Below are 26102 nucleotides of genomic sequence, written 5' to 3' on the forward strand. Positions count from 1 at the left end.
CTTTTGTTGAAATTTGCTTTTTTTCCCCCCATTCTCTAGCATTTTCTCTGACTCAAGCATACAGCTTTGCGATCAACCAGAAGCAGTTCCACGCAAATATTTAATAATTTAATCTAAAAAATATATATTTTTAATAAAGCATTTTAAATGCCACAATACACACATTTAATTAACTTTAATGCCAATTAAGGCCTTAATTTAAAAAATAATAATTTAATGACTTTTAATGACTTTTAAAGACCCCTGGAAGCCCTGAAGGAGACAGAAGCAGAGATAGAAAAGCAGCTGTAAAAGGCGGCCCCATCAAGAAAACACACAGCCAGGCAGACGAGCTCCGAGCCAGCTCCCATGTCAGAGGATGAAGAGAGCACATCCAGTTAGTCACAGTCAGAGAAACAGGACTACACTGAAAAACAGGCCGATCATTAGAAAACATTTCACCGGAATCCATAAAGAAACGGCATAAATCAGACGGCAGCAGCAACGTTCAGCGACCAGCTGATGAAACACTCGTTAGCAGCCAACGGGAACGCTGAGCCAGTTGTGTTCTTTATCTGATTGGAGATGCTGATAGCCCATAAAAAGATTATGGTAGCAACATTTAGGAAATACAGAAGCCTTTTCTAAATCTGTGTACTTGTGCGTTCTCGTGTAATCGTGAAACATCATCATCCTCAGCCCTAGTACTGTTTAATTTCACAAGAACAGCAGACAGAGAAAAGACAAAGTCCCCGCATGTTGTTCTCACTCCTCCCTATTTACCCAGCATGCATCAGAGCAGACTTGTCCGTTCTTGAGATTGACAGCTGTCCCAGCATGCACTGCAGGAGCAGCTGATAGAGCTCAGAGTATTAAGTTTAAAGTTCTCTTTTCTGTTGCTGTTGTTCAGTAAAAGTACGTTTTAAGATCAATTGAGGCGAGAATGTTATACTTTTAAGCGTCATTGTATGGCCAATTTACTGATTTAATGTGTAATTTAAAAAAGTTCCAAAGTTGAGAGGACTGCTGGCTCTGATGGCGAGTTTTTTTTTTATTTGTTCATGTGATTTGAGTTTATCTGACTGTGTTTATTATTATTCACCCACTAAATAAAAAAAGTCAAAATTTATTATAATCTAAAGACTATTAATAACAGGAGGTGAAATGCAGCTCCAGACGAGCAGAGCGTGTGGTGATGTCATCAGTACGCTTCTGTTCCAATTTATCCATATTTATGCTGCGTGCTTCCGTTCTCCCAGAGTCCACACTTTCCTGTGTTCTTCTGAAGAACGTACTTGGGGAGGACACGAGTCCGTACTCACGTTCTAGTGAATTGAACGCCCAGAGGGCCCTGTCTGTTAGCCATGCTAATGTTGCTAAATGTGCTAAAAATAATGCTAATTAGTTTAAAAGATGTCATCAGGTCAAGTTCCTATGCTGCTCTTCTAAAATCATATTTAATTGCATCATCACTTCCATAAAGAAACGACAACAAATGAACCCATGGCTGAAAGTAAAATAAACAAACAAAAAAAAAACTCAGTTAATTTACTCTGTAGCGTTCATTATAGATCATTATAGATCTGCATGAAATATTTCTATGAGGGCTCCTCTCACACTCAGAGATAGAGCGCCAGCAGCTGCACCGCTTCCAGCTGCTGATCTCTATCTCAGTTCCCTCTGAAGGCAGCAAATAAATGCAGCAAAATTAAAACAAAGGCGACAGTAAGATGGAGAACCTGGAGAAACTGTGGAGGTTAGAAAGCCTCAGACTGAACATTTCATATGGAGTAGAGACACAGCAGCCTCCAGAGAAACCACCATCATCATCATCATCCTCACCATCACCATCATCATCATCATCACCGTCATCATCACCATCATCATCATCCTCATCGTCATCATCACCATCATCATCCTCACCATCATCCTCATCATCACCATCACCATCATCCTCATCATCATCATCCTCATCACCATTATCACCATCCTCGTCATCATCACCATCACCATCATCATCATCATCACCATCATCACCGTCCTCATCATCATCACCATCATCATCATCCTCACCATCATCATCATCATCATCCTCATCGTCACCATCATCATCCTCACCATCATCCTCATCATCATCATCCTCATCACCATCATCATCACCATCACCATTATCATCATCACCATCCTCATCACCATCCTCATCATCACCATCCTCATCACCATCCTCATCATCATCATCACCATCATCACCATCATCCTCACCATCACCATCATCCTCATCATCACCATCCTCATCATCCTCATCATCCTCATCACCATCATCATCATCCTCATCACCACCATCACCCTCATCATCACCATCATCATCATCATCCTCACCATCACCATCATCCTCATCATCACCATCATCACCCTCACCATCACCATCATCCTCATCATCACCATCATCATCACCATCATCATCCTCATCATCAACATCATCATCCTCATCATCACCATCCTCATCATCATCACCACCATCATCATCACCATCACCCTCATCATCACCATCCTCATCATCATCCTCATCATCATCATCACCATCATCATCATCCTCATCACCACCATCACCCTCATCATCACCATCATCATCATCATCCTCACCATCACCATCATCCTCATCATCAGCATCATCACCCTCACCATCACCATCATCCTCATCATCACCATCATCATCCTCACCATCATCCTCATCATCACCATCCTCATCATCATCACCATCATCATCATCACTATCATCATCCTCATCACCATCATCATCCTCACCATCACCATCATCCTCATCATCACCATCATCATCACATCATCATCCTCATCATCACCATCATCATCCTCATCATCATCATCATCCTCATCATCATCACCATCATCATCCTCATCATCATCATCCTCACCATCACCATCATCCTCATCATCACCATCATCATCACCATCATCATCCTCATCATCAACATCATCATCCTCATCATCACCATCCTCATCATCATCACCACCATCATCCTCACCATCATCATCACCATCACCCTCATCATCATCATCATCATCATCATCATCACCATCCTCATCATCACCATCATCATCATCATCCCTGAGGCTATAAAGGAAAAGTCTGGTCAGCAAGGAATAATCAATGGATTATTATTTATATCTTAAACCAACCATTGGCGCTGATTTATTTAATTTAGCGGGATCAGTAAAAACATAAAAACAATAACTTTTGTTGTGATCACTGAGTCTGGGAGCGGCCATTTCTTCCCAAATATAGTAACCCCTCCCTCCTGCCATCTTCCAGCAGTGACGTCACGGTGCGGTAAGCCTAGCGCCATTCTCCCCGCTTTACAAGCTAAATCAATGGGAACTACTAGACACATCTGCAATCAACAACAATTATTGAAGATTTCCAGAGGACTTCCAGAGGACACCATTGAAATTCACCAGAGCTATAGTGAAACTGACAATAACCACGTGCATGGCAGCTGGATGTTGGAATACATCGGGTAAAAGTGAAAAAAAAAGAAAAGTTTTTTCACCTTTCTCTTTCTGATTCCTGATCCTCCTGGGACTTGATCAACAGCCGATACCGCACCGTGACGTCACAAACCAGTAGGTGGCAGTAGAGTTCTTTGACAAACCGGGATGCCTCCAGTAAAGCACATTCACATGAAAATTACTCTGAATTAAAAACACTGATCATTTATTGAACAGGATGTAATAATTTCATATTTAAAGAACTTTCACAAGTTTGAATTCTGAATATGACCAAACTTTTCCTTTAAAGGTCGATTCTCAATAAACAGCGAGAGGAAACCCTTTAATGGGTTCATCTCTGGAGTCGACATCTCAGCAACTTTTCAGGTCGTTTTTTAAAGTCATTTCCTTTCATTTTCATCAACAGTCTCTTTAAGAAACGCATTTTTTAAAGTTTAATCTGTGTTTCAAAGTCTTATCTTTATGCCAACTGAACATGGTGTGACTCACTGATAAGAACGAAAGCAGCAGATCCAGTATGGGGCGCTAAAATGAGCTTTAAATCAAACTACACGAACTAATTAGGGACCAGGTCCTAAACATCTGCTCCATCCCATAATGATAGGAAAACCTGCCTTCACACTGAGCCTATAGGAACCAGCCAGCAATAGGTAGGGTGGGGGCAGACCAGCTGGACGCAGTCAGTAATGATGTTCTTCATGGTTCTGATTTGATTAAAGCTGATTCTGAAAGTCCAAATCAGGACTTTTCAGCTCCAAGCGGCCAGAAGAGATCCACAACTCTGGTTCCTCCTCCGCTTTAATGTCCTGATAGGATCTGGACCTTTGGACAGAACCACAGGAACAGAACCAGGCAGCTGGATGGCAACCAGCCGGGCCTCCCAGCATCATCCTCTGCTGGTTCCTAAGTCCAGGTGGAGCTGCAGTAAGCCGCACTAAGCCACAGAACAGAACCGGCTGCCAACAGGTTCTGCTGCGGTTTCTGTCACCGACCCGTTCAGTTCATGTCCAGAACTTCACCCAAACACATCAGAAGATGGTTTAAAGTTGTAGGGAAGCGGCTGTTCCAAACGTTGCATTTCCGAATTCTCCCGAGTGGTGCCCGACTTTACACCAGTGAATAAAGTGAATGATTGGACGATTATCAAGGGGGCGGGATTGTTGTGCCAGAAGGTTCGCCAGCAAGTTTAGTTGTGGCCGGTTTGTCGGAAGCATCTTGCTAACCAGTTAGCAACTTAGTGCTAATAGGTTCCAATGGGAAATTCCATTGGGACCAAGTAGCACTAAATTGGTGACTTAGAAACGACACTGTCAAGGAACGACAGATGACCGTTGATATATGATTGGCTGAATTTAGGTGTAAAAGCTGACTTATAACTAACTGGCCTGCATAAGATAACGAGAAAAAAAAAAAGATTTTAAGACAGGATTTTTTTTTTTTATAAAAATTTTCTACATTTTGAGACAATATCGTCTGATAAAGATTACATTTATATACATGTTTAAGCCTGAATGATTTAACATTTAAATATGACTCCCCCACAACTATTAAAGCACAAGACCAGCATTATTCAGAGGACTGCAGGGTTGGAGACAGAGGCCTGCCGCACCTTTCAGATAAATAATAGCAAAAATAAAAACAGATCATTTCATCTGTTTGAAGTTGGATCCAAATCAAATGGAGCCTTTCCCACTGTGGTTCTGGCTCTGGTACCACATTCCTGCTGTGCTTAGTGGAGACCAACAGGATTCATGCCAGCAGAACCTCCATCTCCAACAACAGAACTCTAACCAGAATGAAATCCACTCAACGGTTCTGAAAGACTGAAGGTTCTCATAAACCTGCAGCGATTCTGATCCGACGGTTAGCTTGAAGAGCTTCAACAGGTGTCTGGTTCCGAATCAAAGCAATTCAGCAGTGCAAACAGGGTCAAACCTCCTTCACAGAGAGGTTTGGAACCTGGTACCAGTTATCAGAGCTCCTGACAGCAGCTGGACCCAGTTCTATGGCCCTTGGTCCATAGTCTGACCCGTTCTGAACAGAACCGTGTCTGAAAGCAGCTAAAGAAGCAACAGGAGGTTCTGGACTGGATCCATCTCCCAGCAAAGTATTAAACCAAACCAGAACCAGAATCTTTCCACAAACGGTTTCAATAAGGCTGGAACAAACTGAGCTAAGTGGTTCTGATGGGAAACACTGGGAGCGAGTGGACACACCTCCAAAGCGGGCTGCGGCCCGGTGCCGGGATGGAGACACCAGCTCCTTCACCATCTGCAGAACCTGCATGTTAGGGGGAGGCAGCAGGAGGCGTCCTGAGCCGGCGGCGCCTCTCGCGCCCCAGGACCTCCTCAGGACTCATCACCTCCCAGCAGGACTCCCAGATCCTCGGTGACGCCGGCTCCAGGTGCCAGATCCGGTCCCGGCTGCTGCGGTTCGGCCGCGTTTCCCGGGTCGCCTGCAGAAGCTGCAGCTTCAGCAGCAGGACGCCGCTGTTCAGGCTGCGCTCCGACGCACCAAGAGGCGCCGCGGTCTGGACTCCACTCCTGGTGGCAGGGAGGCGGACGCTGTTCGCCGGCGGCTCTGCAGACTGAGCGCGCTCATGTCCGTGTGATGTGTGGCTCAGCTGGAGCGCCCCTCCCTCCTCTTTGGATGCTGAACCGAAGCCATCGGTCGCTCCCTGCTGCAGCTGCCTTCCTGCTCCCCTCCTCTCATCCTCCAGATCCACATTAATGAGCGCCTCCACAGCACCCCCCACCCCCATTGTACTGCTGTATCTCCCCCCTCACCTCCCTCCCTCCCTCTGCTGTGAAGCTGAAACATGAGCAGAATGGAAAGTGATGATCTGGACCACCCAGAGGGAACGCCTTCCGCCCTCTCCTCTCCTTTCCTTTCCTCTCCTTTCCTTTCCTTTCCTTTCCTTTCCTTTCCTTTCCTTTCCTTTCCTTTCCTTTCCTTTCCTTTCCTCTCCTCTCCTTTCCTCTCCTCTCCTCTCCTCTCCTCTGTAAAAAGTTTCCCTCTGATCAACGATGGAAATCCCAACTTTGGTCTCATCAGTTGGTCTGAATGCAGAAGATTCGCCATAAATCATTATTATGCTTCATTCTCAGGCAGCAGAACCAGATGCTTCCTCTCAGAATACCATCAGTGACAGGAGGATGCTTAGAAGATGCTTCTGATTGGTTAATACAAACATTCCAGGTAACCTGCAGGTGTATTTTGAGGAAACGCTGCAAAAGGGGTTGCTTCCTGCTGGATTAAACTGGAAAACTTAAGATATCAAGAGGAGGAGGTGAACCTCCACCTGTTGGGCTGTCCAGTGTCCCGCTATCGTGCGGTTCTGGAAGGAGGTGGGGTCTGTGACTAGAGTTGCAAACTCACTGGGAAAAAAAAGGGAACCCTCATGTGCGTGCCAGCTGACCCCTGCCTTTACCCCTCCAGGCATGGGGATTTTTTGCATGTTTTTTTTACTATTTGACTCAAATCTGCATTGATTTGCATGCATTTGTCACTTCAAGGCTGGACTATTGTAATTCTTTACTATCAGGAAGTCCACAAGCTGTAGTTAAAAGCCTTCAGCTGATCCAAAATGCTGCAGCCAGAGTTCTGATGAAAATTAAAGAGAGATCATATCTCTCCTATCCTGGCTTCTCTTCATTGGCTTCCTGTTAAATCAAGAATAGGTTCTGCTGGATGTTTCTTAATGTTAAAAGGGAGTTTTTCCTCTCCACTGTCACTACAAGCTTGCTTAGTGTGAGGGATTGCCTTTGAGTCAATAAGTCGAAATCACAATCAACTGGTTTTCCTTAGATAGAAAACTTTGAATCAATTTCACTGTATGATTTGGTGAATAGAATAGAAATAATACGGGACAAAGTGTGTTCCTTTTCCTCTAAATACGGGACAGGTGCTTCTATTTCTAAATACAGAACGATTCCATTTTTCAAGGGATGGTTTGTAACCCTATCTGTGACCAACAGGTAGGTTAATCCGGGTTTGTTAACTGTTTATTAACCGGGTTTTATAAATGAGTGACTCAAAGCTAACCGTTGGAAGCTCCTGAAGCAGATCAGAGATGATCGTTTTCTTTCATGGAACGGTTCAGAACCAGGCCATCCCTCCAGAACCGACATAAAACCCAGATTGAATTGCAGAAATCCTCAGTGAAAAGCTTGAAAACTGAACTGATCCCAACGTCTAATTTTAAATCACCTGATCAGGGTCAGACCACTATTAAAAGTGATTAACCCGAAACAGAAATGTTTATTCTGACTCCAAAGCATCCAGAGGTTCTGCTGCAAGAAAAGTTTATAAAGTGATAAGCCCAATAAGGTTCTGATGAACAGGAGAGTTTGACTGAACCAGGAAAATAGAACCACAGATATCAGAGTCCCTGTTGAGATCTGATCACAGTTTAAAAAGGTTTAAGTGTTTCTGTTTCAAATTGGTATCGTTTCACAGTATTTGGTTTAAAATCTTTCCATTTTACAGCATATATGTTTTACAGCCTTTTCTTAAAAATCCCTTTTTTTCCCCTGTTTCAAAGAATTTATGCTGTAAAACATTTGTTTAAAAACTTTTCTGTTTTTTAAAATGTTTCAATTTGAAAATGTTTCTCTTTTGAAATGCTTCTCCTTTAAAATGTTTGTCTTAAAATATTTCTCGTTTAAAACGTTTCTCTTTTAAAATGTTTCAATTTCAAAATTTTCTCTTAAAATGTTTAAATTTTAAAGCATTTCTCTTTTAAAATGTTTACAATTCAAAATATTTCTCTTTTAAAACGTTTCTCTTTCTAATTTATGCTGTAAAACATTTGTTTAAAAAATTTTTTGATTTTTAAAATGTTTCAATTTGAAAATGTTTCTCTTTTAAAATGTATCTCATTTAAACTGTTTCTCTTAAAATGTTTAAATTTTAAAACATTTCTCTTTTAAAACCTTTCTCTTTGAAAATGTTTCAATTTTCAAACGTTTCTCTTTTAAAATGTTTCATTTTTTAAATATTTCTCTTTTAAAACATTTCTCTAGGAAAATGTTTTAATTTTAAAACAATTCTCTTTCAAAATGTTTCTCTTTTAAAGTTTCAATTTTAAAATATTTCTCTTTTAAAACGTTTCAAAGGGAAAAGTTTCTCTTAAAATGTTTCATTTTAAAAAAAATTCTCTTTTAAAACACTTCTCTATGAAAATGTTTTAATTTCAAAATTTTCGCTTAAAATGTTTAAATTTTAAAGCATTTCTCTTTTAAAATGTTAACAATTTAAAATATTTCTCTTTTAAAACGTTTCTCTTTGAAAATTTTTCAATTTTCAAAAGTTTCTCTTTAAAAATTCTTTTTTTCCCTGTTTCAAAGAATTTATGCTGTAAAACATGTTTCAAAAATTTTTTGATTTTTAAAATGTTTCAATTTGAAAATGTTTCAATTTTCAAACGTTTCTCTTTTAAAATGTTTCATTTTTTAAATATTTCTCTTTTAAAACATTTCTCTAGGAAAATGTTTTAATTTTAAAACAATTCTCTTTCAAAATGTTTCTCTTTCAAAAAGTTTCAATTTTAAAATATTTCTCTTAAAACGTTTCACTTTGAAAAAATTTCAATTTTAAAACGTTTCTCTATGAAAAAGTTTCAATTTTAAAATATTTCTCTATGAAAACATTTCAAAGAGAAAAGTTTCTCTTAAAATGTTTAGTTTTTTTTAAATTTCTCTTTTAAAACATTTCTCTATGAAAATGTTTCGATTTTAAAATGTTTCTCTTTTACGTTTTAACGTTTGTCTTTCTAAATGTTTCCATTTAAAAATCTCTTTTAAAGTATTTCTCCTTTCAAGTATTTCTGCTTTCAAACCTTTGTGTAAAGCGTTCCTGCTGACCGCGCTGCGTCTCTCAGCATTCCCGTTTCCAGTGATAAAGCATCTCTGCATGTTTGCCTCCTCAGGCAGAGAAACAGAAAGCCCAATTACTGCATTGCTGGACTGGCTCTGCAGCTGCTGTTGCCATGGTTCCGACCCGGCGTTGCTAGGCTGTGACCCCACTCTGTGAGGTGAAGAGTTTTACAAAAGCAACAGTGGCCACTTCAGTGTCGACTGGAGATAAATAAGTGACACCAAAGCTAAAATCCATTATTTCTGAAACAGAGGACCTGCTGTTTCTAACCATGCAGGTTGTCAGCAGAAATCATTCCAGTTTTTTCCATCTTCCTTTTAAAAAACTCTGATTTTAAAGGTGTTCTTCTGCACTCATTCCAGGTTTAAATTTATTCTAGATTTCCCGTAATCCGGCAAGTTCAAACTTCACCCATAAATAACATCATCATCTTCATCTTCTGAAGATCTGCTCCAAGGTGAGAAGAAGAAAGCAGAGGAGCCTCCTGAGGTGAAATGGATTGAGCAGCTTTTAGCGACAGAAAGGGAAGCAGATCAATAAGCTCTCCTCTTCATCTGATGATAGAAGAAACTGTCCTGTCTGACGGATCTCTGGCCTGATCTACAGGCCGCCTTCCCCTGCTGGAAATGCTCCTGTTCCCTTCATAGAAATAATCCTATAAAATACAGGAAAAATGCTCAAACAGAAAATCTCCCTGAGATCCAAACTGTCTGGTTTTTATATCTGTTGGAAAGATTGGAACTGGAAGCAGATTCTCCATTTATTTCCACTCCTGCTGATGTTAAACCTTATAGGAACTCAGTGAAATACTCTGATAATCCACATTTCAAGCCAATGTTACTGGAATCCAGGAAAAGACCTTATTTTTTTTTATAACATTCAAAAAATATGGATATTTTGATGGCAAAAAACGTATGTCAAGTAATAACAAGAAACGCCATCTTGCCCAAATATATTAAGAAAAATAAAAAAAGTGCTTCTTTAATAAATTCATGAAAATCACTCTGAGAGAGATGAAAGAAACACATTTTTTGGTACAACTTAACCCTAGAGGCATTAAAGCTGATACTGGCACTTCCATTTTTTAGTTTATAAACCTAAATATAATTTTAAACTTTACTTTTTTAACTTTTCAATTAGCTTTTTACCTTTTTTCTTGACTTCAGCTTAATTTCCAGTAGCTAATATATCCTTTAAGGGCTCATCTAATTGGTCAAATGCTAAAATAAGATGAACAGTCACGTAGCAGAATCTCTGCCGAATGACTAACAGTGGAATGAATAAAAATGAGCTTTTGTGTCTATTTGAACCTATAAAACACTAGGTTCATTTATTGAAAAAGTACAGTTACCATGTCTCGCTTGGTTTGAAGTAAAAAAAAAAAAAAAAATCCTCCAATTCTGTTTAATTCTCCTCCTCAGTTTTTCTCCTCCTCTTCATCTCTCCCTTTAATCTCCTCATCACTCGCGCTCCTCCTGTTCTGCTGCGTGTCTGTTCTCTTCCTCGCGCAGACGGGCAGCAGTCAGGGCCTGTCGTCCAGCTGCGCAGGGCTGTGGTACTTGTATGTTACTACCACAAGTATAATGTTGAGGTATGCCCAGAAAAAACGTTTATAGCCCCGGCCTGTATTAGAGACCGGCCATTATTTACCTCCTCTGACAGCGAGACCGGCCAATGTTAGAGTCCCGGCCGCTATTGGAATACAGGCCAATATTAGAGAATTTACGGTAATTATATATAAATATTCAATATATTTAAATGGAGCAATAAAGGAGATAATATATTTCAAATGTTTTTATTTACAAATGTTTATTTAAAGCATCTCTTTTTAGAGTAATGGAAAAAAATAATTCATGGTGTCAATTACTGTGATGATTGAAGGATTAATTGGTAATTAAAATAATTGAGAGCTGCTTCCTCAGACATGCTGACAGGGAAGGTTTCCCCAGAGACTTGAGGAATAACTGCAGACCCATTCTAGCTCTGAGAGATCTAGAAAAAGCAGATAGAATGACTATCTTCCGCCGACGCTCCCACTTCCTGTCCTTCCCAGTTTCCTTTCCCAGCGTTGGCACGGTGCCGCTCAAAGCGATGGAAACCAAACGGAAAGATCATCTAAGCTCTGCCTGGCAGCTTCCTGTTTGTCTGCCCCGTGTCACTTCCTGCTCCAAGCATGCAGCCTTCTGACCAATCAGAGCGCAGCTCCAGTGTCCTTCATGGTCAGAGGGTTTAGATGGAGGCTGATCAGAACATCTCCAGGGTTAAAAACCTCAAAGATCCTTTTGTTTATTTTCTTATTTTCCTCTCATCCTGACTTTATGCCTTGTAAAGCTGATGATTTTGAATTGGTTTCACTGGTTTTATTCTATTTTCTGTTACTTTTAACTTGTCAAACGAACGGAGCAGAAGCTGCTGTGTTTATAAAATCCTTCATCTTTAGCTGATAGCTGCTCCTCTCTAATGGAAAGCCAGTCTGTCCACATCCACAGGCTGCAGCATCACAGCCGTTCTGGTTCTGACCTCTCCCAGGCCTGCATGGCTCCACAGCTCATAGACGGATGATCAGAGCCTGACAGTTGGAGCAGAGGGTCACACTGGAGGCCACCACATTTACCCACAATGCTCCCTGTCGCGCTCCCCTCCCACGGCCCAGGCAGGAGGCCGTCATTCATCAGGTTGGGTTGCTGGGTTGGGAGTCGTTTATCACAGAGGTTCTCTTTAGGAAAAGGTTTCTGCTGCAGAGGAAGTGGAGGTCCTCCAGAGTCCAGTTTCTTCTGTCACATCTTCTTCTCTTCAGCTCAACGGGATGCATCCATGGATGAGAACTGATTTAATGTCTGCTGAACTCCTGGAATACTATCCTCCTGTCGAACTGCTTTTAGTTTTTAGAAAATATGCATATTTTCCTTCCACTAAACTTTCCATCAAACACTAAAGATCCTCCTGCAGCAGCTTGATGCAGATATTTTAGATTTATGCCAAATATTGAAGCGTGGTCTGCACTGTGTTATTTCACGCCACAACGCAACAGGGACAATCTAGAACAGGCATCCCCAAAGTCGGTCCTCGAGGGCCGCTATCCTGCAGGTTTTAGAGGTTTCCCTGCTTTAGCAGAACTGATTATGATGACTGCAATTGAGCAAAAGCCTGTTAATGAGCTTTCAATTAAAATCAGCTGTGCTGGAGCAGGGAAACCTCTAAAACCTGCAGGATAGCGGCCCTCGAGGACCGAGTTTGGGGATGCCTGATCTAGAACTAGCTGTGGGTCTAGATACGGCCGAGGCGGTGAGGAAGTGGGGGCAAGTTTGTGCGACAACAGAGGGACATGAGGGGGAAAAGAGCGGGGATCCAGGTGGGAAAGGGTGCCAGTGTTCTCACGCACCTCACTCTTCTAGCTGCTCCATCTTCAGGAGTCGTTTTCCACAATGGAGGTCATACAAACAAAACAAGCCGGTAAGGTACCAAACAGATAAAACGCATAGTTTAGAGCCAATGTAGATTTGACCAATCAGAGGCCTTCTGTCTGGGTCACCAACAATTTCGCAGCAGTGTATGCGGAAGGCACATTTGGGATCACTGTGACACACGCAGACAACCTGGTTTCTGAGCATAAATCAGCCTTTATGCTACGTTCACACCTAAAGCAGCAGAGGCAGCTGGTTTACATGCAGAGTCAATGGTTGATGCTGGTCAATGTGCAGAAAAAAGGTCCTGCAGCGCATTTTGAGCAGCAGGTGGAGTTGGAAATATTTAACTTTAGCTGCAGGACGCACCACATCAACCGATCAGAGAAGCTGATATGAGAGCTGGCAGGGAGACAGACACAGCACTGCTGATGCAGAGCGCTATGATCACTCCTCTGAAACAGTTTAATAACAGCTGAATTAAGAAAGTCGTAGGGTAGCAGCTGTTCCAACCGTTGCTTTTCCAAATTCTCCGTAGTGGTGCCTGACTTTATACTAGTGAATAAAGTGAATGTGATTGGTCCTTTATCAAGGGGGCGGGATTATTGTGGCCAGTGTGCGAAATACCTGTCAATATTTGGGGGGGTCCCCATCTCCCGATTGTTGCGCAATACCGATCTAAATTTTCTCAGTATGCAGTAGGCCTATAACATTTCAAAGTCAAAGTCAGCTTTAATGTCAATTCTTCAGATTCACCAGACATACAAGGACTGTAGAGGACTCGGTAGGCAATAAAAACTTTTTATTTTTATTATCCAGAAGAAATTTTTATTAAAAAGTTCTACTGGATTCACTTTGTATTAGATTTTTTCCTGCTTCACAAAGGTAGGCAGCAGCTTGACAAAGCCATGATGGCAATTATTTTACATTATTATGGAATAGGTATCGGCCGATACTGCACAGCCAGGTATCGGGTATCGGTATCAGGGCCAAAAAATGGCATCGGTGCAGCGGCTAGTTAGCGCGTATGCTAGCGGCTAGTTAGCGCGTATGCTAGCGTCTTTTTAAACTTCTCCTCTCGGTGACCTTTCTTGCAATAAACCTCCAAACACAACATGAAACATAAACGAAATATACCCTTCACATCAAATTACATGCTGTACTGGCTAAAAACGCAGCACAGAGAGAACAGATTCAGCTATGCAGTGTTTACTCGTTAAAAAGGAAGATACCAACTGCTCAACTTCCGGTGCTTTCAAAATAAGACTATATCAAATATTATACATAAGAAAGCTTATAGTATATAACTTAGAAACAATACGCAAATATGAGCAATGGCTTCCTAAGGAGCCAGAAAATTTTATTTAAATTTTTTTTGACACAATTTAAGACCCCCTTTAAATTTTGCTTTAGAGGCTTTCAGGGGGGCTCATTGGTTAATCGGGGGGGGTCGAGCCCCCCCGTATTTCGCACTTTGGTTGTGGCAGAAGGTTCACAAGCAAGTTTGGTTGTGGCCGGTTTGTCGGAAGCATCGTGCTAACCGGTTAGCAACTAAGTGCTGGCAGGTTCCCAATGGGAAATTCCATTGGGACCAAGTAGCACTACATTGGTGACTTAGAAACGACACTGTCAAGGAACGACAGATGACCGTTGATATATGATTGGCTGAATTTGGGTGTAAAAGCTGACTTATAACTAACTGGCCTGCATAAGATAACGAGAAAAAAAAACGCCACAGATTTTAAGAAATATTTTTTTTTTATATCCATTTTTAAGGCAGGTTTGACATTTAAATATCACTTCCCTACGACTTTAAAATGTGGCAAAGCATCATAAATGAAGCAGCACGCGCGTTTTTGCTGCTCCTGCTGCTTGCGTTCTGAACATAGCATTAGATTCTGGACTCACAATCCCAACATTTCTGAATTCAGTCTTCCAATGATAGGATGATAGATTTTAACTGTTTAAGAAACTGATCTGACAATTTTTATTAGCTGTAAGCCAGAAAGGAAACGTCAGAAACACGCAGGCATCTGCAGGATAAATAACTCTCTTCCAATTAAATTATAGAGGTAAAATAATCACCGACATGGAGCCATGTTAATGGACTGGGATCAACCTGCAGAGATGAAGCCAGCAGGTCGAACCCTAAACATGTTTACAACATCATTATTTTGGCTTCCAGGAGTTAAAGTAGAAACTTTATTGCTTTGAAATGTTAAACTAATGATCCATAATGTTTAATTTTAGGCCAGAGGATGCTCAGCATCATGATGACATCACCTGCTTTAAACTCACCTTCCACAACGAGACCAAACAACAATCTGGACACTTTCCTAAAGCCGTCCAGCGTCTGTCACTGAAGACAAACTTTCTGAGCGGAGGACGACTGACGAGAAATGTCAGGTCCACTCGGTCACCATGGCAACTAAATTTAGCAAGAGCATGAAAGGCTTGTGGCGAGGAAACACATCTTTGTGTGATGAAAACAGGAAATGAGGAGATAAATCTGTTTGCAGTACCTCTAACAGCTATTTCCCCCCCGAAATGTTTCTTTAAAATATCTGCAGCTGAATCACCGCCACTTTAGCTTATTTTCTGTTAAACAAACAGCTTGAGGAGTTTATTTACAGCTCCGACACTGCGGGGAGAAAAACTCTGATGATGCGTTTGTCCCTCTCCCATCTACGCCTGCCAGTCCACTGAAACTGAGACTAACACTGGAGGTCTGCTAAAAACGTGGAGAACGTGACGATTAAAGAGCGACTCCAGGCCACAGAAGCCGTTTCTACGTCAAACATTCAGAGCTGCAGTAAAACTTCAGGAAAGCTCCATAAAATAAAATCAGTGGCTGGAAACCGCTGGAGGGAACGTTTTTTTCACTGATCGCAGGGGGAACACACTTCCTTTCTTCTGCTTATCCAAAAAAAGAAGCAATAAAGTGATGAAAACATGTCAAATACTCAGCAGATTCTCACAACAGCATCAGAACGATTGTCCAGAATAAAATCCTTTCAATCTGAAGCGATGGTCATCAGAGAGAAGCTTTAATGAAGCTCAGGAGGAATCAATGCTGCTGTTAGACATAAACAACTTTTATTGTCGTATTGTACAGCTTTCAGAGAGTAAATGAACAGCAGCTTAGCAGTGAAATGAACATTTCCATTTAATAAAGTGCAGCAGTGATCAAATATAAAAAATCGATGTCTAATTTTTAGCTTCTTAGGGCGCTGTCACACCTTGCTGATTTATCCAGCTTATGCCTGATGTCCCAGAATCTTCTAAAACGCTGGCATACGCTGAACTTTCTATATGTTTTTTTAATTCTAAGTATACATAGAATATGTATAATGAGTCCAGAACTTATGGTCAACAACAGCCTAAATTATGCAGAACGCACAGCGGCGTAATGCCCATGAATCGATGCACAAGCCAGTGTCCTGAGGGGGGTAGTGATGCGCCTGGAAGCGCCCGGTCTGCATAAAAAGATTTATTTGATCGCGGTATTAACATAGCTGCTGTTTACCGCCTAGCCAAAACAGAAAATAAAGAAAAAGAGAGAAAGAAGGTTTGCAGTGGCAGCAGATTCAGCGTCATGTCTGCTAGGAAGTTGGTTGGCCATGGGCGTGAACGCAGGGACGATCGATCACATTCACCTTCTTTCTCGCCCTATGATGGGGATGAAGTCTGCAGGAGAACTGATGGTTTCCTCTTGTGAAACTCCTTTATACCAAAACACTGCTAATACGCCATTAAACAGTAGCTGGAAATTAGAAACACGTTCAGCGCTCAACTGGACGTCAAATCATTCTGGCCTAAACATGTATAGAAATTGACTCTTTATCAGATATTGTCCCAAAAGTTAGAAAATTTATATATATAAAAAAAAAAAATCCTGACGTAAAATCTGTGGGTTTTTCTCGAAACCTTCTGCAGGCAAATTAGTTCTACGTCAGCCTGAACACCTAAATTCTACCGATCATATATCATCTGTCAATCACATTTTTTTCGGTCACAGCATTTTGATTCATATGTCGCCGCTAATATACACAACGGTTGAAATCAGAATCATTACCTTTCCCATTGCGTCCCAGTGTTCACGGGGATGGACGTCTGTGTCTTCAGCAGGCGTAGAGCTAACAGAACTGGCAGCGTTGCGAGGCAAGGGCTCAAACATGTACGGCTGGATGCCTTCTACACCAAACCAAGCTTCTGCCGCCCTGGCGTCCTCTTCCACAACATCTTCATCCCGCTTTCCTCCTCTAAATAAAAAAATGGATGATGGAGGAGACTCATCCACGACCTCTGACACTAAACTCTCCTCCTCTTGCATGTTTCCTCTGTCCATAGCGTTCCTTGACAGTGTCGTTTCTAAGTCACCAATTTAGTGCTACTTGGTCCCAATGGAATTTCCCATTGGGAACCTACTAGCACTAAGTTGCTAACTGGTTAGCAAGATGCTTCCAACAAACCGGCCACAACCAAATGCTTGAGAACCTTCCGCCACAACAATTCCGCCCCCTTGATAATCGACCAATCACATTCACTTTATTCACTCGTGTAAAGTCGTGCACCACTGGGAGAATTCGGAAATGCGACGGTTGGAACAGCCGCTTCCCTACGACTTTAACGTATGTCAACCATAGATAACCCACATATGGCATATGCTGGATAAGTCGGGAAATTTTGAGCATACTCAAAATATCTCAACGCACTTGCTGTATCTGACGTGTGCCAGCGTATTTCAGCGTATTTCAGCGTATTTCAGCGTTCTCATTACGGATAAAAAATGTACCCATGACTTATTCAATTATTTTTTGTAAGTCAGGCATACTCTGGTCTAAATCGTCAAGGTGTGACAGGGGCTTAAGCGGCGTATTTTGTGGAGTTGTTAAGAGCTATTGAACATGAAGGAGAAAAAAAACATGGCTATCGGTTTCCTGGGTCATCCTGACCTCTGTTACCAAAGCTTGTTGCTAAATCAGCTGAATGCTTACATGTAAGGTGGTCTTCACTTCATCTCTTTCCTTAAGTTTTAAGGAGAAAATGTGTATAAAAGTTTAAGGGAAGAGATTCATTTCAGCCAATTTGAAATAAGGCCATAACAAAACAAAATCTCAATAATAAGTACTGTGAGGATGTAGATTGGGGAACAGGAAGAAGACCATGGAAAACAGGCCTAACTGATTTCTAAGCACCTTCCTCCAAATTCTGGGACATGTGAGGCGACCAGAATCCCTCTGCTGACCCATTAGCTACAGCACAGCTTCCTTCCTGCACCCCCCACCACCCACTCATCGTCACAGGAAGGAACTGGAAACCTCGACAGGTTCACAGCAGGCACTGGGTTCGACATGCGGCCTTTAAACATCAGACCGTTTATTCCAGATGTTTAACACCTAGCAGAAGAAGAGACAGCGATGGCTTTAAAACTAGAAAATATAGAAATATCAGAGGCAGCATGTGGTCTTTTCCTTCATCCTTCCCTTTTTCATGATTTCAAACGACCCTAAAATGTCATTCTGGGCCGAGATCTGTCATCCCTCCACAGAACTTTCTCCTGTTTTGATCACTGTTAAGAAAGATTTCTTCTAATCAAACACATGAATACTGACCAAACTTAACAGATTAAAGACAAAAACAGTTTGTTCCTCTTTTGGTTGGCAGATTGGGAGCTGCTCGGAGCTCGTCTGCCTGGCTGTGTGTTTCCTGGACCTTTTTCAGTTGCCTTTTTTATCTCTCCTTCTGTCTCCTTGAATCCCAGCAGATGGCCACTCACACTGAGCCTGGTTCTGCTGGAGGTTTCTTCCTGTTAAAAAGGAGTTTTTCCTCTCCACTGTCACTACAAGCATGCTTAGTGTGAGGGATTGCCTTCGAGTCAATAAGTCGATGCAGTCAACTGGTTTCCTTAGATAGAAAACTTTGAATCAATCTGACTGGATGATCTGGTGAACTTTAAAGTGCCTTGAGATGACGTGTGTTGTGAATTGGCGCTATAGAAATAAACTGAATTGAACTGAAATTGAATTTCAGCATCGACAGCTTCCATCCAAACAGTAACGAGTCTGTGGAATCACTGTGGAGGAGTTCTGGCACCATTTTTGTTTATTGTACTCAGGGGGGATTCACCATTAGGCAATAACAGGCAGTTGCCAAGGCCCCAAAATCCTGGGGGCCCCATAAAACTCTGTTTCCATGTATGATTAATACACCTCTTCCTTATTTGTGCACATTAATTATGTTTTAATAAAAATCCTTTCTCTAAAATGCCATCAGAATGCTGATAATATTAAGTGTGTCTCAGCCCCCCCCTTCAGTGTCCGCCATATTGGATCAGTCCATTTGCTGCACATGTTCAGAAAGGTCCAAACAGACAGCAGCAAACCATTTGAAAACAAACCATGCAAAGAGCAGTGTTGCCAACTTAGCGCCTTTGTTGCTATATTTAGCAACTTTCAGACCCCTCTAGCACTTTTATTACAAAAAAGCTCCTAGCGCCAAATCTAGAGACTTTTTTCTGCTACTGCTGACTTTGGAGACAACATCTAAAAGCAGTGAACTCTGCTCTCCAGAGCCAGTAGATTGGTAACCCCGCCTCCTGCTCTCCTCTATCTTGTCTGCTGTCATGATTCATGCAGCTATTATTTCATCCAAATGAAAAATGGAGAACAGAGAAGCAGATCATGGCTTGTCTGCAGTGAAAAGAAGGACTGGGTTATTTACTTTGGCCTTTTTGGAAACACAGGAAGGAGCAATCAGCTAAGTGAGCTTAGTGCTTGGAAAAAATCTTTCATTCCTTTAGAGACAGGATGAAAAGTCAGCTGAGTACAAAACATAGAGAGGAAAACAAGAAGAAAAGGGACAAAACCTAGAACAAATAATGGATGTCTATTCTAGTAAAATTTCTGCATCTGTATAATGGGTCTGTTTTATGTTTTGTCTTCTCAATTCAGAGGGCCCCCTACCAGTCTTTGCCCAGGGCCCCAAATTTCCTAAATCACTGCTGCACTTTATAAATGGAAATGTTCATTTCTCTGCTTTAAGCTGTTCATTCACTGTTGACAAGCTGTGCTGTTTCTGTAAACAAGATCACAATAAAGTTTGCCTTAGTCTAAGTCAGACACACGAATAACCTTTCAAGACAAGTTGACAGGTTTTTCATTCAGCTTTCAGCCTTGACTTTGACTAGGCCACTCCAGAAACCTTTGACACAGAGTTTTGGATCCTTGTCTTTAAGTAGAACCCTGGATCTGACCTTTAACCTTCATCTCCAGGAGAAGCAGAGAATCATAGACAGTACCTGGTGATCGAGCTTTAATTTCCTTAAAACCAGAAACGACTCCAGAATCAAAGCTGCTAGGTTTTTCTAAGTCATCCATTTGAAAACAACATTTACTGCTTTATAAATGAAGGTAAAAGAAAATACAAAAGATTGGATTTGCAAAAGAGATGTTTTTCCATCAGCCTCCAGTTTCCCTGCCATCCTGCTGCAGTGGAGTGATGTGGCTTCAGAAGAACGTGAGGAATCTCTCAGATAAGTCTGATGGGTTATGCTCTGTGGGAAGTCAATTACACGTCGAGAGCTTCTGCCTCAGAGGAATCTGTGCCACACGAATGAAGCAGCCGGAAAAACAAGGCGGTTTGTGGAAATCATGACCACATGTTTGGCTGCTGCAGGGAAAACCCAGTGTTGTGAAACCCGACGCCGCCGCTGCTGTTGTCATTCCTGACGTGAATCTGACTGGGAAATCTTTACTAAGCTCCGTCGTCAGTCCTCTGTCAGGTTCAGATCTGCAGCAGGAAGCGCTGGAGGGGGTGAAGCGTAGAGGAGGGCTGCAGCGGGCCGACCGACCTGCCCGACCAGCAGCAGCTTCTTTCCAGAAACACTAACGCCAGTGTTTCCAGCAACTAGCCTGGAGTCATTCTGTGGGCAGGGAGGCCCTGACAGCAGCGATGTGTCATCTTGTGTTCAACAGAGGAGGCCTTTAAGTCCGACTGAACAAACAACAGAGCAGGAATAGCTGGAAACACCAAGGAGCTCTTTGGAAATGAAGAGGCAGCCATAAAAAGCCCCGCTGCCATCAGGCTGGAGGACTAATCTGGAGCTTCAGAGGACATGGACATAAAAATCACACCTCTACTAAACACAAACTCAATCATTTGGGTCATTATGAGAACCTTTTCAGGCTTTGATGCCTCTAGCTATACTGGAGAGTCCTTTGACAGGCAGCCTCAGGACGTCATGGGGGTAAAAAAGACGAAACCCTGGATGAAATAGGCTTTTTTTTATCAAAGAACCAGATTCCTGGAGGTCAAGGGGAGCTTCTGACGCAGCCAATCCGAGGAAGAGGCCTCTTGGGCGGGCAGGGCATGTGCAAAAAGTGCCCCAAAGTGATGCTCCTACAGGAGAGTCCTTTGACAGGCGGCCTCAAGACCTCTGACATGGGGGTAAAAAAGACGAAACCCTGGATGAAATAGGCTTTTTTTTATCAAAGAACCAGATTCCTGGAGGTCAAGGGGAGCTTCTGACGCAGCCAATCCGAGGAAGAGGCCTCTTGGGCGGGCAGGGCATGTGCAAAAAGTGCCCCAAAGTGATGCTCCTACAGGAGAGTCCTTTGACAGGCGGCCTCAAGACCTCTGACATGGGGGTAAAAAAGACGAAACCCTGGATGAAATAGGCTTTTTTAACAAAGAACCAGAATCCTGAAGGTCAAGGGGGCTTTCCCAGCAGCCTATCTGAGGAGGCAGATAGTAGGTGCATGGGAGAGACCCCCTGGAACCAGCTCCAGGAAGGGTTACCACCACAGCCACACATCCTGTACGCCATCAGGACCAGGTCTCCTGGTGAGCTGGAGGTCAGATGGGCTGATTGGGCGACCGTAACGCTGTCCCATGAAGCCAGTTATAACCACATATCCAACAGAGCAACCACAGCACACCTGGTGACAAAATGGAACTACCCACAAAGATTCCCAACATGTTGGGATAGATATATAATAATACCAGCGGCCCAAAAGACAAAATGGAACTACCCACAAAGATTCCCAACATGTTGGGATAGATATATAATAATACCAGCGGCCCAAAAGACAAAATGGAACTACCCACAAAGATTCCCAACATGTTGGGATAGATATATAATAATACCAGCGGCCCAAAAGACAAAATGGAACTACCCACAAAGATTCCCAACATGTTGGGATACCTAGCTAGCTAGCTGGCTGGCTGGCTGGCTGGCTGGCTGGCTGGCTGGCTGGCTGGCTGGCTGATGGATGGATGGATGGATGGGTGGAAGGATGGATGGATGGATGGATGGATGGATGGATGGACGGATGGATGGATGGATGGATGGATGGATGGATGGATGGACGGACGGATGGATGGGTGGAAGGATGGATGGATGGACGGACGGATGGATGGGTGGACGGACGGATGGATGGGTGGAAGGATGGATGGATGCATGCATGGTTGGACGGATGGATGAGGTAAAGATGGATGGTTGGATGGATGGATGGATGGATGGATGGACGGATGGATGGACGGATGGGGCAGTGATCATCTGTCTTAACGGTCAGTTAACTGACTTTGCTATATAATCCCTGCTGTATCTGAAGACAGTGAGCTTGTATCAGCCATGAGAACAGCAACCTTTAAACAGGGCGTGCACGAGGAGAACTGGACTCGTGCACGCTCTTGCACAAACATTATTTTTATTTTTTTTTAAGTGGAGAGGGCGAGTCTTAAAAATTCCTCCACAATACCACTAAAAGACAATAAGAAAACGCTGTAATTAGGGCTTTATTGACTCCTTGAATGCAGAAATATAATAAAAACCTAATCATCTGACTCACTCGCCCACCTGGGTTTACCCAATGATATTAAAACTAGCTCAATAGTTTCAATAAAGATGAAGAAAAAATCCTTTTTCCAGCATTTTTTGGAAGCTTATTTCCTGACATGACTGAACCCCCGTGGTCTGGCATTCAGAGAGAGAGTTCAATAATCACCAACAGGCGACTGGCCAGTTTAAATTTAACCACCAGTTAGAAAAACCAGTGTTATTCTCACCAGGCTTTACAGAAAAACCCGTTTAGTCATTGCTGAGGTCAGAAAGGCTATCATGTTTACTTCAAGACGTCTAATTACAGAAGTTCAACATTTAAAATGTTTTCAGCCTGAGCTAAAGACGATAACCAGCAGCCTTTTCCATGTGTTCAGACATGTCATATCTCCGTGCATCAGACTCCTCTCTCAGGTCAAAGCTGATTCAGTCCAGTAGTAAACAGCTTCTCTGTCTCTGTTCAGAGTTTTAAAAAAAGCAGTTAACGAGTTTCCAGCCACATTTTCCACCTCCTAATTACTTCAAGTTTAACATAAAGGTTATAAAAGAAGCTTCAGCTCTAATTAAACAGCAGTAAGACAGTGTGCTGTAATGAAATTATTCTACAAGGCACCACCAGGAATTTGGTGACAAAATGTATGTAAGCTTTTAAACTGCTATAAAGATGTAGTAGTGGTTCCTAGAATTTCTAAAAGTAGAATGGGAGGCAGATCTTTTAGTTATCAGGCTCCTCTCCTGTGGAACCAACTACCAGTTTTAGTCCATGAGGCAGACACCCTGTCTACTTTTAAGGCTAGGCTTAAAACTTTCCTTTTTGTTAAAGCTTATAGTTAGAGTGGCTCAGGTTATCCTGAGCTATCTCGATAGTTATTCTGCTATAGGCTTAGACTGCTGGAGGACACAGGGACCCCTATTTCATCATTCTGCTTCATTCTATCTCTAATCTCCCAATATGCAGAATCTGTCGAGTCAATAAGTCGATGCAATCAACTGGTTTTCCTTAGATAGAAAACTTTGAATCAATCTGACTGGATGATCTGGTGAACTGAAAAGTGCCTTGAGATGGCATGTGTTGTGAATTGGCGCTATATGAATGAACTGAATTAAATTGATTTGTTTTATTCATTATCGCTGTAAAATGACGCCCCCGTGGCACTTAAAGTCGTAGGGAAACGAATGTTTCAACCGTTGCATTTCCCAACTCTCCCAAGTGAATGTGATTCACATTGGTTGTTTATCAAGGGCGGAAGGTTGGCTGTGGCCAAACTTGTTCCCTACGACTTTAAGCCCTGGTACGAGCAAACTCCCGGTGACAGACGGGGAAACCTGATGCGAGACAGAGGTTGTGGTCAATATATTCATGCTTTGTTTCGCTGTGTATGGCTTAAAAATAAGAGAGAACACAAAATAATTTATTTAACTGCTGGATTTTCTTTTTATATTTGAAAAATATAGCAGGACTGTCTGGGGTTGGGTAGAGGTTTTAAGGACCAAAATGTAGAAGTGAGGAGGCAGAGGTTAGTTCTTGAAGATTTAATGAAATTACTGAGGCAAAAATCCAAAAACCAACGTACAAAATACAATAAACAAAAAAACAGAATACTTCAGGGGAAAACTAGGAAAATACGAGGAACCAGCACTGAGGAACTGCACAGGGAGAGTATATATAGGAGACTGAACAATGACAGGACTAATGAGCAGGTTGGGAGCAGGTGTGAGCAGAGGAGTCTAGAAAGGAGGTATGGAAAAGGAGACCTAAGAACTGAAACAATTCCAGAAAACACAACAAAATAGGAATTAAACCAATAAAACTAGAAAACAAAGAAAAACATGGATCAAAGTGAAACTGAAAACTCAAAAGAAAACTTTAACAGAACCAAGACCGTGATAATGACTAATCTTTTCTTCTTCATTTGGCCCACCTCAGTCAAGGACCCTTAAAATCAGCCTCCACCCCACCCCCCTATTGGGCACACCTCATTCTACATTACAGCAAACAGTCCGACATCACGGTTATTTAACTGATATTTTTTGCTATGATTAAAGATCCAAAGTAGCTTTACAGTCAGATAATTCAAGGAAGGTTTCTGATCTTAATTTTAGTGTAAACTATGAACCATTGCACCAATTAATCTGAGCCGACTGGTTATCCAGACAATTCCAGAACCAAAGAATTGACAGAATAAGCTGTTTTTTCTTCTGTTCATAGTTTTTCGCTCGTTCATGAGTGTTAGATGAAGGAGATCCTGGTGAGGCTCTAAGGTGGACCTCTAATCGTCTCGTTTTTACACATGAAAGGACCGTCCAGAGTGAGTCATCGGCCTCGTTAAGAGCAGAGAAAGGCGGCGCAGGTCCAGGCCAGCGTCTCTTTCTGCAGCTCTGTGTGCTGTGAGGGGTGGGGGGGGGCGTAATTAAGGTAATTAGCTCAGGATATCAACATCGTCAAGCATCTCCATGCGAGGGAGTGAGTCTATCAAAGGTTGGGATAAATAATGGACGACATAAAAGACCTTTTCTCTGAGCTCCTGCTGCACATTAAAGCCACGAAAACAAGCCGCCTCTCCTGCTGTCAGCTCCAGGTTTCAGTTTTATAACTGCAGCGTTTCCAGGCTGCACATGGACTGATGCTTTGGATAAAACCTCCAACAGGGTGATGGATCGCTCCACCTGCCGTTACGCTCCTCAGCTCATCCATCATCCCTCCGTTTTCATCCAGCTTATAAACTCACATGTGCGTGCTGAGGGAGCATCGCCTTCCAATGAAAGGCTCAGACCTGCAGCAGCTCCATCAAACCATCATTTTAGATATCTGGGAAGCCTGGAGAGAGCCCCATTACTCTCACACCCCTAAATAAACCTGTGATATGAAGCTTTGGCCTCCCAGCCTGATTAAATCACAGAACGAGCAACACTGAGGTCAGTTTGATCCTTTCTGAAGTCGATGGTTTGGTTTCCACCTCCAGCTGAAGCTATCAGCCTCCCAGCAGGAGGACCTCCACCCTGCAGGAAGCTGGAGAGGAGGTGAACATACAGAACATTATGATGCACTTTGGCCCCGCCTCCTGATTCACACTAAGGCTGCATCGTTACAGCCGCGCAGGAAGCTAACGCTGCACTCCCATCAGGCTTTGCAGCATGAATGATGAGGGCTGCAGCTCTTAACAGACCCGTTTACCATCTGCTCCTGCAGTCGGGAGCTGAATCTGCTGTACCGACATGTTTCAGCGGCGGGCCGCCCTCACAGTGGGAGGAAAAGGCAGTTTAACAGATGCTAACCAACCAACCAGCAGCTACATGGAGCCCAGGCAACAGCAGGACAGACAATGAAGACGGAGAACATCTGATGGGTTTGTTTGGAGCAACGCAGCGCTGGAGAACCAAGGAGAGAACTATCATAACGGGCTAAGATGATCCTGATCAGAACAGGACATCCACTGAGTTCTGGTCCGATTCTACAGAAAAACAAGCCACAC

General features: G+C 42.5%; 1 protein-coding gene across 4 annotated transcripts in view; it reads right to left on the reverse strand.

The window, feature by feature from the left end:
• usp6nl (USP6 N-terminal like) overlaps positions 1–26102 on the reverse strand; it is an 80761-nt gene that overhangs the window by 38022 nt on the left and 16637 nt on the right. The window contains exon 1 of one of the 4 annotated variants that reach the window (XM_038285861.1): positions 5724–6185. The exons of the other annotated variants lie outside the window; for them this stretch is intronic. Within the exon in view, the coding sequence (XP_038141789.1) occupies positions 5724–5793 (70 nt within the window). The 5' untranslated portion in view covers positions 5794–6185. Of the gene's footprint in view, positions 1–5723; positions 6186–26102 lie in introns of those variants that run through there. 4 annotated transcript variants of the gene reach the window in all.

This window comes from Cyprinodon tularosa, unplaced genomic scaffold (genome assembly GCF_016077235.1).
Source record: "Cyprinodon tularosa strain WSP-4 unplaced genomic scaffold, ASM1607723v1 ctg216, whole genome shotgun sequence".
NCBI lineage: Eukaryota > Metazoa > Chordata > Actinopteri > Cyprinodontiformes > Cyprinodontidae > Cyprinodon > Cyprinodon tularosa.